This window comes from Marmota monax, unplaced genomic scaffold, assembly GCF_021218885.2.
Source record: "Marmota monax isolate L192 unplaced genomic scaffold, Marmota_monax_Labrador192_F-V1.1 WCK01_AAM20220418_F8-fsc00209, whole genome shotgun sequence".
Classification (NCBI taxonomy): domain Eukaryota; kingdom Metazoa; phylum Chordata; class Mammalia; order Rodentia; family Sciuridae; genus Marmota; species Marmota monax.
Window position 1 is genome coordinate 1,499,418 of NW_026694493.1, and position 16,298 is coordinate 1,515,715.

A 16,298-nucleotide genomic window follows, 5' to 3' on the forward strand; every position below is an offset into this window, starting at 1 on the left:
TGTGGCATATTCTCCTTTGGTCCACTCTATGGGACCTTATCACCAAATAGTCAAAGATTTGAAGGCTGATCACAGCTTTCAGAGGCTTGTCAAATGTATAAAGTGAGGTGCAGCCATAGACCAACTCGCTCCATTTTCAGGTTGCTCCAGCTAAACAAATACATAAACCATCCCCAGCCTTTTCTCTCCCTGCCTTTCCAAACAGTAGGTGATACAAATAAAAATAACACCTGGCATTTGTATAGCACTTCACAGTTTCAAAGCCACCCTTATAATCCAAAGCTACTCTCCACCCCCACACTCATCCCAGACCATTCGCCTCCCATTTCCACCCACACCTCTGCTCTTCCTGGTGGCCAACCCCGTGCCAGACTCTGCAGAGCAAGGCCACGTGCTTCCCCTGAGGAGTCCACGTGTTCTGTGAAGAGTCTCCTCATAAAGAATCAGCCGACCAGAAATGTGGGCAGAGAGCAACGGGCAGCTTGTTCAGGTTCTGTTTATTATGTTGTCACAGCCTTGTTGATAGTAAAGGTGAATGACATTATTCCACTTTACATGGTAATGAAACAACTCAATGAGGACTCCATCAGCCAAGCGGTTTATATGGCGATGAGCATCTACAAATCTGTTGTGCTGGCCAGTGACCAGCTAATGCTACCGCGGTTAGAGTGCACACGGAGCCCAGCCACCTTTTCCGCACCTGGCAGAGGGGAGAGAGCAAAAGGGTCCAAAGGGAGTAAGAATCAAGAAAGGAACAGTTATTTGAAAAGACCCAGACCCCGAACCCGGGAAGGCTAGTGGCCCCATGCTGAAGTCTCCCATCATGGCCCAGAGCATTGTGGGAGTCCTGAGAGGCCACAGGGACAGGAAGACATCTTGGCTCTTGGCTTCTTCCTCCACAGTCTCATGCCAAGTGGCATGGTGGCACAGATTCTCGGTGCCAGAAGTGACTTTGCCACCTTTCTTGTTTTAACCCAGAGGATATAGGTTTTGAAAGGGCTGACACTTGGCAGATTCAAGGCCGAGGATGGGAAACCAGGGTTCCTCTGCCTGGCTCAGAAGTGGGCAGTCTTGTTGGTGGGAGGCCATCCTGCCTCTGAATGTGCCCCTTGTCACCTTTCCCTCTGGGACATGGAGGAGCAGGCGCCACATCCGCAGCTTGTCTCTCCTGCCTGCTCCTTCCTCTTCAGTCTTCCCATCCCATCCTTCCCAAACTCTCCACACAATAGGCTCATGCCTTCCCCTCACAGCACACGGAGTTTCTCTATTGTCCTGGGCTTAGGGTCACAGGCCCCATCAGCCCCACTGCAGATCAGTGCCCAGGGCCTGCACCCGGCGGCTGGCCCTGCAATCTGGGCAGGATGCCTTCACAGCTTTGGTTTATCGGAGCAGCAAGTTCTGGAGAGAGCACCAGAGAGTCAACTAGCTAGCAGCTTCCCAGCTGCCCATCCAACCTGGGACCAAGAGGGAAAGCAGAGGGCTTGGAACAAAGACCAAACCCCCTGAGATCTTGGAAAAGCTTCCCAGATCTTGATACTCCCCAGGATGTGACACCCTCCACTGAAAAATTTGGAAGTCGTTATGTTACTACTACTACTGTCACTACCACGACACTCTGCACACGCTACCTGAGTTCCAACTACCCTATTGCATGGCCTCGGGGACAGAGGCACAGCCTGACATGAAACGGCGAAACACAGAGCATGGGAAAACAAACAGGGGACAAGGCCCAGGAGGCCAGACGGGAGGAAGCACTGCCAATGAGACTCAGAAGGCGTGGGGAGGCATGTCTTGATCAAGGTCCCCTTCAGCTCCCAGCCTGGCACACTGACTGCCAAACCACGCGTGTGCTTGGCCAGAGCACTTTGACTTCAAAGGAGTGAGTCAGACTGGGAGGGCAAAGGCAGCTACCCCAGGAGTCCCACGCAGAGCTGCCAGGTTTCCTGATCATTGTGCTTTTTGCATCTGGGTGGCCTCCAGTCCTCTCTGGCCCTGCAGCTGTTTTACCCTCAGCTGTGTCCCCCTGACTCCTCAGGCCAGTGCTTCCTGACCCCCTCTGCACACCTGAGCCACCTGTGGAGCTCTGATTTAGCTCTTCTGGAGTGGGTCCTGGTCTACCAGGTTTTTAATGCTCTCCAGGTAAGTCTAATGAGCAACCAAGTTTGAAAGCCACTGTGCTAGACCATCTTTATTCAGAGTCCACAGGTCACTACACACACGGGAGCTGATGAAAAGTGCGGATCTCTGGCCCCACTCTCCCCATTCTATAAGCTCAACACCATTAGGTGTGGAACCTGGGAATTAGCATTCATAGCAGGCCTTCGAGGTGATTCCTGTGCATGCTCAAGTTTAATAAGAGCACTGATCAGAGGATCCCTCCTCGCCCCAGTGGTGCCCAGGGTTGCTAATGGTTGTCGATGACTCTATTCTACTCAGTCCACCATGGCAAGCCGCAAAACAGGTTAGCACTCCAATGGGACCAAAAGGCCACTCAGAGATGGAGAGCAGATCTCAAAGCCCCAGCACTACCCAGCCTGCTTCTCAAGCTTGCCTTGAGCCTTCACAAGTTCCAGGACCAGACCAACCCTTGAGTCTAGAAGATGGCCATCCACACAAGCCTGGCATGAGGAGCAAAGGAAGACGTTCAATGGAACTGGCACCTGGGATGCCGGACTATGAGGTGTATGAGGCTCATGGAGGAGGAAATGGGAGAGGGAGACAGGACTGGTGACATGGAAGGTCAGGGATGAGGTATGCTTGAATATTGCTCTAGATGTTGTAAACATTTCTCTTTCATCGCAGACCAAAATCTAGGTTGGCATGACCAAAGTGCCTAAAAGTGGGCATCAGAGCAGAGACCTCTGAGCCTTTTGTGGGAATCAGGGGCTACAGGGTGTGAGGGAAGCCACCCTCACAGAAAGATCATGACTGCAATGTACTACTCCAGTGTTCACATTATTACACACACATACGCACACAGAGACGCTCCACGGGAGAACCATAAATAGATGTATCATGTTACTATATGCATGGACACACACCCACGTGCCCTTGTCTAGCTGCAAAATTCAAGACACCCAAGCATGGTCCTTCACACCTCCCATGGTGGGAGGGAGTCACCGGGGCGCCATGATACCACCATCTGCAGCCTTCGTTCCACCAGAACTTGGCAAGAACTCCAGGCCCCAGTTGAGGTGGCCACACAGCATTCTTGTTTAGAACTTTCTCCTTGGGATGGTGGAAGTGGTGAAAAGGCTCTCCTAGGACATTTCACATCTCCATATCTCTGTGCAGTCCCAATTTATATGCACCTCATCTTCGACAGTAGAGTTGGCAGCAGATGCACTTTTCATATGTAAACAATTTTCAAAATACCCTGTTAGAGAATTAATCATTAAGTTAGTTCTGGCAGCTTTAGCTAAGGATTGTTTTTGACCATGGTGGGGAGATACGATCTGATCTATTTGGGAATACAATGTGAGGCTTTTGAGTTTTTGAACATGAACTTCCACAGGTCTCTTCAGTGTGAAGCCTAGGAAGCAATTGTCCTCTCTCTCCTGAAGTTCACATAGACTTTGCCAACCCCCACTTACAGATGACAAGGTGCCATGGCACAGCAGCAGGCACTATCACTAGTGGGATTCAAGGGCCTTCTTGGCCTTTTGTGGTTGGTATTAAGGAAGGGAGTGATTCTCAAAGTTACTGGGCAGGAATGCAAACCCTGGAACCCCAGTATAATCTAAAATAACCTAGCACCCCACAAAAGAAGAGTGCTCCATCAACCAGTTCTTCATCCCTGTACTCCAGAGTGTGTGTGTAATCGTGCAAATCCACTGTCAGCCACGCCAAAATGTTTGTAGATCTGAAATGAATCCAAATCCACTGATCATAAATTATCCCAGTAGCACCTCCACCACATTCTTGGTAAGTCAGTTCCCCTGGATACGAGCGTCTTCCAGGATCTTCTTTCACCTTCTGATCGTTCTGCTGAGGATTCATTCCTTTGACACTGCTCTTGCAGCAAAGTCAGCTTTTTCCTGGGCAGCCAGAGAAGGTTCTGTGTTGCTCATTCATCCTCCAACGAAGTGTTTCCTGACACATTTCCAAAGTAGCCCCAGGGTACCATGACAGCTTTGTTGGAAGGTCTCCACAGCCAGGTGTTCACAGTGATCTTCTTAGCCACACTTATTTAATGTTTAATCCCAAAGACCAGAGACCAAGAAGAAAGTTGTTTCCTAGTAGCCAAGAGAAGGATCTTTCTAAGAAAGCATGTTCCCAGGAAGCAAGCTGCAAGGAGTTCTGGTCCAATTTCCCATTCTCCCCCATCATAATTACATAGCCTGCATGGAAGGGGGACGTGGAGAGACAGGGAAAATATTAGGCACTGGGAGAGCTGTCATGCTATGGGATTCACCTCCTTTTGCCAAGCTCTCTGTCATCCTAAAAGATCGGTGATGTGTGATGCCACAGGGAGGCGAGGGCAGAGAATGCATTAAGCAACAGACACAAAATTCTACTGGTGCTACATTCCCTGGTCATTCTGCATCTGGAAAAGTTCTTGGTAGAACTGAGGAAGATTCTCAAACTGTGTCTTTCTTAATGACAGCTTCACTCAGAAGTTCCGAAGGAAATCTCCCAAGACCCTTTCTGGAAATGGAAGAGTAAGGAAATCTTACAAATTTCCTAGGCCAAGATGGGCAGTGATCACAGATTCTCACACTGGTCCGATGGAAATGGAAGGAAGAGCCAACTCCGTGGAGTTTACCCTCTCCCAGAGGTCACCTGTCAATGTGCTAGAAACCTGGGACTCCATATGACAATCCTAAAAAAAAACTGGATTCTGCAGAGACTTCTCTCCTAAGCTGTGAGGTCCCAGCACCCTAGGCTGGCCACTATGTTGTGACAGCAAATCACAAGAGAGAGGCCAAATCTTCCAGCTACTCCTCCCAGGGTCCGGGACAAGTGGAGAGTCAGGAATCCTAACTGGAGAGGGTGTGGAGGTGGTGGAAACTGCATTTGCTCTATTTACAGATTAGCCTAGCACAGCGGATCTGCCTTCTCAGTGGAGATGACCCAAGGCATTATAAAGGGCAAGTTGCTGACCCAGAGAAGGGTGACAGCGGCAGGGTGCTACCACTAACCAAACACAAACGTGGGTAAATGGAAGAGTCCAAGCTCTGGCAGCTGGGTCACACTTTGGAATGGCCCTTCGTTCCCTCCTCACCCCCAGCCTCCCACCCCAAATGCCACTGCCTTTGAACATCCATGACAATTCACATTAGATTATGGTCTTGGCAGCGAGGGGAGGGGAAGGCCAGTGATTTCCAAGAGTCCCCATCTGAGGTCTAACTGAGCCTCCTCTGGCTTTGGGACAGCAGATCTAAGTACATTTTGGACCTCAGGAACCTAGGGTAAGAGTCTTTCTCCATGAGGCTGTGTACTTTTCCCTGGGCCTGGTCAAAGCAAGTCAGGGACGGCTCTTGCATGTTCTTCCTTGTGGCTTCTCGGGTCTGGAAGTCGATGTTTACCTAGAGACACAAACAGAGAGCAAGTTCACAAACCCCCAAGGGCCAAGCTATGTGATTATCACTAATGATAGCATCTTATATCTTTAAGGTGATATAGGCTTTTTAAGCTGCCATCATGGATCTCATCTCTGGGGATCACAGCAGGAATCCTGTGCCATCTGAAGACCAGATAGTCTTAGTTTTAATTCGTAAATAAGGACACTGAAGAAAAGAGAGACTGCAAAGCTTGCCTCGAGTAGAAGGAAAAGTTAGGAACAGAGTCAAATTTTAAAACCCCAAATCAATTTACTTCTAATTCAAACATCTTGATTTCAGGAAAGGGTTAGAATCAAGCCAAGTGTTAATGCAGGGTCTCTGAAGTCAGCTTTCCCGACTGTACTTTCGTAACTAGTGCTCTGTAGAGAAAGACCCTGGTCAGAATGTACGGCTCTATTCCAATCAGCATTATAAGGATCCTCTAGCATCCTATTCACCTGGTGAAGACCTCATGCACTCCCCAGCCAATACATAATTGAAGAGCTCCAAATATGCAGCACTCCTGCATTCATAACAAGTATTTTATTCAGTTAAAACTCTCCCAAGTGAAATTCTGCAGGATAACTCAGAATGGCATTTCACAGAAATTCACCTCACTATACATAATTATAAAAAAATATATAAGGTCTGGGATTGTGGCTCAGCAGAAGAGTGATCGCCTCACATGTGTGAGACCCTAGGTTCAATCCTCAGCACCACTTAAAAATATATGAATAAAATAAAGGTTCTATGTCCAGCTACAATTAAAAAATAAATATTTAAAAAATATATATAAATAACTCTAAATGTTCATTAATGAGCAGTGGCAAATATTGAATAGGTGCTTTATCTCTAACAGAGTAGTCTTGAAAGACAGGTGATATTATTCCCTTTTACACTGAGGAAAATGAGACTCAGAGAGATTGAGTAAATTGACCAAGATCATACAGCTAGTTAGTGGTGGAGCTGAGTGAGATTGGAACCAAATCCCAAAAGCAGAGCTTATTCCATTAAACTCTACTGTCTTGTAGTAGGATAACAAACAAACATGGACTCAGTGGCATCTACTCTTGCAAAATCCCTATAGCAACACAGTTCCTGATAGCATATGTATGACAGAGAGCTTCTGCTCCTAAAAAATAATCCCTTTTCATTGAGAGTCACCAGAGTAATGAGGCTCAGTTCAGTAGAAGAAAGTCCTCATCACACCTGCATCAAACCCTCTCCAAGGAGAGAGATGTGGGCCAGGAGCCATGGACAGAGGTCTGACAAGATGGGTGCCCTGGCCAACACACCTCCCGTGGAGCCTGCACATCCACAAACTCCTCAAAGATCCTGTGGGCCTTGGAGACCAGCTTGGCGGTTGACCTGGTCTTCTTGAACTCCTCACAGGCCAGCCAGAACTCCAGGTTCTCCTCGCTGAACTCAGTCTTCAGGAAGGCGCGGAAGGCGGCCACCCCATCTAAGGAAGGGAGGGAGATGGAGAGAAAAGAGATAGGACAAACTTAAGTCCAAGAACTAGAGAAGATAGAGAGGTAATAATTATGTGGGGGTGCCCCTAAGGGTCCAAGCTCACTGATGCCCACCCCCTTGACGACTGCTTTCTCTGACACACAGGAACCCTGAGAGCAAACTGTGCTTCTCGTCCAAGGATCAGAGCGATACCAGGGAGGAATGTTCAAAAAGCCATAATCATAAACATGGGGAGGCCTGGCCACATCTAATCAGCCCTCAGTGTTTATGACCCATTCCCTAATGCAGGGTCGGTGGTCCCTGGGGCTGCTGGTTGCTAATTAGGCCAAGGTAATATAAGCATTCCATACTCTACTCTAATCCAAGTCAATACCCTGAGAAAACACACGATCTGCTGCTGCAAGACAAACTAGAGGCGAACATGTGTATCTCAGAGCCAGTCAGTGACCAGAAAAATATCTGAGTAAACCCCTACCAAAATTCATTTGGTAATGCCATCCTGCTGCATGGACCCTATTCCCAGCCTCTTTTAGAAAACCTTTGAGGCCCTGTTTTTTGATGTTTTATTCCATATATTCTTTACTTAAGATTTGCCTATCAAATTATGTTTTAATTGAGGTAGATTATAATTTTCCTACCAAATAATTTAGCAATTATCATCCCCTTTCATTCTTATTAATCAGTGTCATCCACATTGCCAAGCAGAGCTTTCGATCGGCACAAGGTGATCAGGGTCACCACATCAAGTCCAGAAGGAAAACAGCATTCATTTACACCCTGTGCTTTCAGTTAAATGTTTTTATTTTAAATATTTTTTTCATGAATTATTTTAACCCTTAAGGCTCCCCTCTAATCCAGGAACAGCTACAGCTTTCCATATACTGTCCTCAGAAGAGGAGCAGATACAACCCAAAATAAAGAAGTGCCACAGTGGTTAAAAGTGACTCTGGTATTAACTTTTATTTCTTTTCTGAAGTTCACTAGGAGGACCAACTGTTCACAATTCTTAATTCTAGATGATGATGATGACGACTTGGACATCTGATGTCCATGGATATGTACCAGGTCAGGGTGTTGGCTAGGATCATTGAATAGGTTGTCGGCATCAGGTAGTTAATATATTTAAATGTTTGTTTTTTGATTTTTTGATACATTTTTATTCCTCCTAATTAAAAATAAATCATTGTATGTTTTTGTCTTTCAAAACAGACGTTCTAACGTCCACCCTGGAACAGTCATAAAAGCCAAGACTTTGCATCGCAAGAACCAGGGACTTGAGAAAGACGAGGGTTTTCATGGGGCTCCTGAAAGCCAAGCTTTAAATCACAAAGAGATTTGAGTTTTGAGATCTGAATTTAACGTGTTTTAGAAAAGTAGGGTGGCTGGTTAATTTACCATCCACACCTGGACATCTCTGCAAGTGAAGGATGTCGTGTTAATGACATGGGGACAATCTGCATAAACCAAGACCATCACAGATGACACCCAGAGCACATGGTCGCCAGACTCTGAGCCATGGAGAGAGGGGACAGTAGGGTATAGTGTAGGGTTACTTCCCATCAGCAGGATGGAAGTAAAATCATTCCCGTACCTGGGGAGGAACAGGAGAGGGACATGGTTTAGGCTAAAATGAGAAGTCTATTCAGGGCACCTCCCACCCACCCCATTCCCCCACTGGGGTCAAAACTCTAGAAGGGAGTAGGAATCCATGATACATTGGGAATCCCAGCAACCACAGAACAGTAACATGGCAACATTTAGGCAGAGATGGCCTGAGAATCATGCACTCAATTCAAGTGGTACTTGAATTGACTAATGTGAAAAGTACTGACCAAGGTCTCTGGATATATCAGAGAACAAATCATAAAATCACTTCCCATTAAATCTCTCTTGGATGCTTTCTTTGATACCCCTCCCACACTGGGGCCTCTCCAAATTTCCCATATGGAGATTCAGAAGTTTCCAGAGGTGGCAGAGTAAACTTGGGTCTGAGAGCAAGCATGCCTTCCAGAAGGTCTCCGCTGCCTGGACCAGCCTTCCAAGGACATCCAGTGCCCTCCGGTTCAGCAAGGAAAGACTCTGAGCAGTGACCACAGAGGACCTGAGAAGACCTGGGGCCCCCAGGCCAGAGGTCTGTCCACCTGCCTCCATCTTTTCTTTCCAGGCTTGTTTTTTGTTAAGTAAACTTATTTTTTTAATCAATTTTTTTAAGAGAGAGAGAGAAATTTTTTTTTAATATTATTTTTTAGTTTTTGGCAGACACAACATCTTTGTTTGTATGTGGTGCTAAGGATCGAACCCGGGCCACACGCATGCCAGGCAAGCGCACTACCACTTGAGCCACATCCCCAGCCCCATAAACTTATTTTTAATTGGTACATAAAAATATAAAAATCGTACATATTAGTAGGGTAATGAAATGTTTCATGCATGGATAGATTGTGTAATGTTTAAATCAGGTTAAACTCCTGAAACATTTATCATTTCTTTTTTTTATATTTATTTTTTAGTTTTTTAGGTGGACACAATATCTTTATTTTACATTTATGTGGTGCTGAGGTTTGAGCCCAGGGCCACATGCATGCTAGGCGAGCACTCTACCACTGAGCCACAACCCCAGCCCCCATTTATCATTTCTTGACAGTAAAAACTTTCAAAATTCTTTCTTCAAACTTTTTTAAATGTACAGTATATTTTACTTCCTATGTAGTCATGCTATCATGCATGCAATAACACCCTAGAAATTCTTGCTCCTATCCAGCTGTAGCTGAGTACCCACTGACCAGTCTTTCCTGATCCCTCCTCCACCTCTGGTTACCAGCACCCGACTCTGTGAGGCCAACTTGCTCAGAAACCACCTCTGAGGGAGCTGGTGGGCCTTGTATCTGTCTTTACACACTTCCCATGAGGTCGGAGAGTAGGAAGGAAAGGGGAGTCAGAAGGGCCTCTGAGCCTATGTGTTCACCTAGAAGAGGAACTGGAAAGGGACTCATGAGAGTCTATTGTTTTTAATCTCAAAGTGACAAAGTTCCTTGAATGGGAGAATTTGTGTTGGATTTTATTTTGTTTTTCACCAAACAAAAACAGGTGTTTGTGAGCAAGTTGAATGTAGTTAAAGATAAGGAAGGGAAATTCCCTTGCTGCCTTCCTCCATGGTATTGGTAAGGACATCCTTGTAAGGAAGCTCTGTCCGGCCCTAGGGGAGACAAGGTTCATACAGACTCTCTTCTAAACTAGGTCTCAGCTTTGGTGGGCCTTGTGTGGATTAAAAGAAATAACACCTGCAAAGTGCCCCCCCCCCAAGAGAGTTACCGTCCTTCTTCCTATTTTACAGAGGAGGAAGTTGATGCTGAGAGAAGCCGCTGGCCTGATTTCACACAACCAATAATATGTCGCATTAAATTTAAGGTAAACACCATGCCTGTAACCCCAGCGGCTTCGGTGTCTGAGGCAGGAGGACTCCAAGTTCAAAGCCAGGCTCAGCAACTTTTCAAGGCCCTAAGCAACTTAGCAAGACTCTGTTAAAATAAAAAATAAAGTGGCTGGGGATGTGGCTCAGTGGTTAAGCTCCCCTGGGTTCAATCTCTGGTACCAAAACAAAACAACAACAACAAAAAAAAAAAAACTTAAGGTATACTAACCCCAATTCCATGTAGTAATGATGCCATTCTCGTGGATTTATTTATTCATTCACCCTCAGATGAACTGGCCTTCTGCTAAGTGCTAAAAGCAGACACAGCAGCAGGGTGTCCTATATACACTTGCCATCAAAGGGCAGTTTGAGCCAACAAAACATAATTGGGGCAACATGACAAAGTGTGATAAGCTATACAATAGGGAAAGTACCTAGGGCTAAGAAAGGGCCTAGGAAGGGCACCTGGGCCAGCGCTGAAGCAGGAAGGAAGATCAAAAGAAGAAACAAGCTTTTAGGCTCAGACAGGAAGTTAAGAAGGAAGCTAAGAGAAAGAAGGAAGGGAAGATAGAGAATTTCAGGAAGAGGGATCCACATGCATAAAGGCTAGCATTAGGAAAGTTCATTTGAGTAATTAGAGTTAGAAATACCAGTGTTTGATAATAATCAAATGGCTAAAAATGATTGGGCTTTTTAGAATGGGCTTTTGCCAAGAGGCCCATGAACGAGCCAGAGGGATGGGAGGCCTGAACAGCCCTGCAGATGGCCAGGGAAAGATCACTACCAGGACGAGGAGTGGCTCCTGGGTCTAGGGCTACCCAGAGCGCTAAGCCAGGGTTGTTAGAGCCATGCAGTCACAGCGGGCCGGGGACCTGGTCATACTGTGGTAAGGATAGTGTGACTGAGAGGGAGGAAGTGGAAACCGTCCATTCAGATGTGTCTTGCAAGAGCTGAGAAGGAAGAAGAGAGATGAACCAGCAGAGCTGAGAGGGAGCCATCAGGAAAAGACTTGTGCTGCTTATTGGTTTGTTTATTAAGTTAGCTTTAGGTCTGTTTAAAGGTTGATCGGATCAGAAAAGGCTTTCTTGAGCAAGATGAATTGAGGTTAAAGGAAAGAAAGGTTAATTTAAAAAAAAAATGCTGCCTCTAGGAAGGCAGAAGAAATAGGTCTGAAAGCAGAATTATGAGGGTGAGAAAGAGGAAAGGCCATGTGTGAATGCAGAGAAGTTTCTAGCATTAGGTGGGAAATTGAAGGAGTTGTCTGCTGTTGGCTGGGGAAGGAGGGAGGAGTTAGGGAAGGCAGAGTCTTTCTTCTTACTTATTTATTTAGGATTTGGGGTAGGGGCTTTATTTATTTACTATATATCATTGGTAGCTTGGGATTTTACAAAACCCCAGCTCAGTTTATTTTCACAACGCTGTTCCATAGATACCATCACCCCCATTTTCCACAGGAAGAAACAAAAGTTTAGAGAAGTTGATTCAATTGCTCAATTACTCCATTGGTAAGAGGAGAACCAAGATTTCCAGCGGGTTCCGCGTCACTCCAAAGTAAACTCTTTCCAGATGTGTTTGCCAGCAGAGGGGGGAGCAAGGCGGGAGAGAGCGGAGAGGAGAAGAATGGTTATTTGGAAAGAAGGCAAGTTTTACAGAAAAGGGACCAAGAAGTAGAGGAACTTGTCCTTCCTAAGGACAAGTGAAGAAAAAGAGAATGGTAGATGAAGACAGAATATAAAATACAAAGGAATGTATCTGAGATTCATTGAGCTGGACAATCCTGCTCTTTATAAATTTGGGGTGAGGTTGCCATATGGACTACACCCAGGTGCTAGGTTTTGGAGCTGTGTGTCTGACAAGAACAAATCATATAATGCCACCCCTCACAGAACTTTCAGGCTAGTCTAATGTAAGAGATATTTAGTAATAATTTAAAATGATTAATTGAATAAGTGCAATAAAATAATAAAATAATTAATTGAATAATCCCAGATGCTAAAAGAGTGCAAGAGTAAGCCAGGTAGGGTGGCAAACACCTGTAATCCCAGTGGCTTGGAAGGCTGAGGCAGGAGGATTGTGAGTTCAAAGCCAGCCTCAGCAAAAGTGAGGCGCTGAGCAACTCAGTGAGACCCTGTCTCTAAATAAAATACAAAATAGGGCTGGGGATGTGGCTCAGGGGTCAAGTGCCCCTGAGTTCAATCCCCAATACCAAAAGAGAGAGAGAGAGAGAGAGAGAGAGAACAGGAGTTGGGAACAGCCACCTTGGAAAAGTGAATACAAATGAACAAATGTGAAGGCCTAGACTTTGAGGACAAGTGAAGAAAAAGAGAATGGTAGATGAAGACAGAATATAAAATACAAAGGAATGTATCTGAGATTCATTGAGCTGGACAATCCTGCTCTTTATAAATTTGGGGTGAGGTTGCCATATGGACTACACCCAGGTGCTAGGTTTTGGAGCTGTGCGTCTGACAAGAACAAATCATATAATGCCACCCCTCACAGAACTTTCAGGCTAGTCGAATGTAAGAGATATTTAATAATAATTTAAAATGATTAATTGAATAAGTACAATAAAATAATTAATTGAATAATCCCAGATGCTAAAAGGGAGGGTTACCATGCACCAAAAGGGAGAAAGAACTTTTAATTTGAGAGTGTATCTACCTCTCAGAGAGAGGACCACCCTCTCTGAATGAAACTTGAACCTTGAAAACAGCCAAGATTTAGGAACTGGAAGTTGAGGGGAAAAAAAGAAAGACAGATATCAGGAGTTTAAAAAATCAGAGAGGCATTTTAAAACAATCATAGTGAGCATTTTATGAGTAATTACTTTGGGCACCACACCAAATGTTTTATGCTCCCTATGGCACTTGCTCCTCATGGCAAATCCATAGCAGAGGTCCTGATGTTTTACCATTTGAAAGGAGAGAAAAATAAAGCTCAGAGAAGTGAAGTGAGTTGCCTGAGGTCCCACAGCAAGTGGCAAGGATTCCAAACTACAAAGCCAGCATTTGCCTGTGTGTCAGTGGTCCAGGACCAGCACGATGGTGGGGCCCAAGAGCTGCCTCTGCCAGTGTACAGAGCCTGTATGATCTTGGAAAAGTACCTTAACATTTTTTTAATTTTTTTTTTAGTCATACATGACAGCAGAATGTATTTTGACATATAATACATACATGGAATGTACATACATCAATCATATTGTCTATTCTATTCTGCTGCCCTTCCTATCCCCCCTACTCCTCCCCTCCTCTCCCATCATTTCTCTCTATCCAATCTAATGTGACACACCTTAACATTTTAAAGCCCAGGTCTTCTCATCTGTAAAGTGGGAACAATCTCAGGACTCGCTGCCCTGGATTGCTGCCAGGATCAAACGAGGCCATCCATGCAAAAGTGCCTCGTATTCATTATAGGCTGTCAGTGAATGTGAGCTCTTCGAGAAGTTTGTTTTACAAAAAGGAAAGTGGAATGTAGAATGTTGAATTGTGTATGGTCACCTGGCCAGTAACAGGAGGGAAGTGGATTGTGCACATCGGTGTGACTTCAGAGGCCACACTGCCTGCCCCTCCTCTGATAGTTGGTGTACGGCTGTCCCAAAGGAAGGAGGGACAGTAACCCTGGTTAGGCAACCACACTGGACACATGTATGCTGCAGCCCTACCAATGTGCATTCGGCCTACAGTCCTGGAGAATCTCCAGCAGGAGGACACCTGCCATCACCTTCACTGTGGTGAGAACTGAGGCCATTAGGTGCCACCGAGAACCTGGAATCTGCCTACCCGCTCTTCTCCCCCACAATGCTGACCACCAGCCCTAGCTCCACTCTTACACTTAGAAAGACCAAAGCATCTTCCTGGGGGGCTGTGGCGCTGCCCAGAGCAGACAGGCGTCTTTCCACCTATGACGAGGGACTGCAGGATGCTCTTTCAGGCCATCTCAACCCAACTGGAGGCCAGCATTTCCAGGATGGGTCAGAGGGAACAGGAGGGGGACCCAAGCATAATATGGCACTTGGAAGTTGCCAGGAATTTCAAGGGCAGAGCTGAGGGATGAGGAAGGAGAAGAGAATGGCCCAGCTCTAGAAGGCCCTTCTGGGGGCAGGGGGAGGGCTGGATCTTGAGAAACAGCAGAGAACAGATTGCCACCAAGATGCCACCATAGACAAAGGTCACAAAGGCCCAGCAGACTGCACCTGCCCTCAGCCCTCTGCTTCACACTTTTTCCTCCTACCCCCTCTCAACCCTGGCCTCCTCCTACCCTTTTCACATTCCCAGGACCAGCACTAAGGAAGGCACACCGTGGAAGGTCACTGTGCAAAGATAAGCTGTAGCCTGGAACAGTGGAAGTGAGAAGGGACAGGAGGCGTCCACTGCTTCAGAGCCCTCCTCCTGCCTGGAGCAGATGGCGGCAGCAGGCTTCCAGGACAGACCACTTGCCCCCCACATGCACACCCCTCCTGCTTAGGCAACCTAGCAAACAAATTGCACAGGACCAGAGCGGCTGGGATTTGCTCCTCTCGTCCTTGTCACTTCTCCCCTCCATCCACTGCCCCCCTCCTCCCTGCAAGCATTGTGCTCTCTCCTCCTGCTAACTCCTCAGCACCTTTCCCTTGGCTTCTGTCCTGTGCCATCCCCCCCACTGCCTTTCATCTTTCCCCTCCTCCCCACCAGGACCCTCTCCTTGACTTCTACTTATCCATAAACTGCTGGCTTATCTCTGAGCTCATCACTGTCCTCCTGCATCACTCAAGGTGGCCACACTGGTAGCCACAGTGAATACCATTCACTGAGCTTCCTCTGCCAGGGCCCATGCCCCCTGCACACTGGACCCGGGGAACCGGAAAAGAACAACTTTTCTCAGACCCCCAGAAGCCATTCTGCCTGAAATGGTGTCCTGGCTCTGACGCACACCAGCTAAATGTGAACTTGAGCAAGAAGCTTGACCTCTCTGTGCCTGGGTTCCCTCTTCTGTGAAACGCAGATGCGAACAGCACCTCCTCGGGAGCGCCATGTCGTACAACAAGCTCACACATGTCAACAATACGCAGAATGTGGAACAGAACGCTCCATCCGTGCTAGCGACGGTCGCTTCAGTGGTGTTTTGGTGGTGCCTAGTGCAGAACATAACACACCCAATACCAAACACAGTCTGGTGATTTAAAGGGGTCAGTGGGTGGTGAGCCGCTTCTAACAATGGGAAAGAAATGGGGGTGGGGGGAAATCTGTCTTTCAGTCACTGAATTTCATTTGGGTTTTCTTTGCATGACCCTCTCTAGGAAAGTCACAAAATTTTTATATTGGTGCCTGTCCAGTGGCAGGAAGAGAGAGGCTCGCCCAGGAGTCCTGGAAGGGTGGACAGAATATTGCCATTCTCTTGAGCATCCACAGAAACTCCAAGAACATACCGGAGCTGCACATGCTGTGGCTGCTGGCTCTCTCCCTCTAGTTCTTTGATGCAGGGTGCTTACATAAGGAAAGAAACTGGGTCACTATAAATTAGCAGTGCAGCTGGTGCAGCAGGCAGGGTGGCTTAGGTAACAGTTCAAGGTCCAGCAGCCCTGGTTAGCTGGCTTCAGGGGTGGGCTGGAGCCTAGCTCCCTTCCCAGACTTGGAAAAATACAGGATCACAAGGCGGAAAAAAAAAATTAAGCTCTAGGTTTATTAAAGTTCTCCCCCAAAGATCAGAGTCCTCTTGTATTCCTGATCAATTGGAGAAAATAGCCCAGTGAATAGGTTCCAAGGTCAGACAGAGGATAAAACTTTGAAAGAAAATTCATTTATAAAATACAAGACATATATACCAGTGGTGAAATCAAATTGTCCTTGGTTGGGAACCATGCCACTGATTTGAAATTTGTGATGAAAATA

The 16,298-nt window shown here is 46.4% G+C and overlaps 1 protein-coding gene across 6 annotated transcripts in view; it reads right to left on the reverse strand.

Moving 5' to 3' along the window:
- The window catches only part of Rgs8 (regulator of G protein signaling 8), a 39,757-nt gene continuing 23,459 nt past the window's right edge, over positions 1–16,298 (reverse strand). For 3 of the 6 annotated variants that reach the window (XM_058571381.1, XM_058571382.1, XM_046419560.2), the window contains 2 exons: positions 6,839–7,005; positions 3–5,528 (listed from right to left, as the gene is read on the reverse strand). In XM_058571381.1, the coding sequence (XP_058427364.1) occupies positions 5,346–5,528; positions 6,839–7,005 (350 nt within the window). In that variant the 3' untranslated portion in view covers positions 3–5,345. Of the gene's footprint in view, positions 5,529–6,838; positions 7,006–16,298 lie in introns of all 6 variants that reach the window. The other 3 variants (XM_058571380.1, XM_058571378.1, XM_046419561.2) reach the window with 2 other exon arrangements.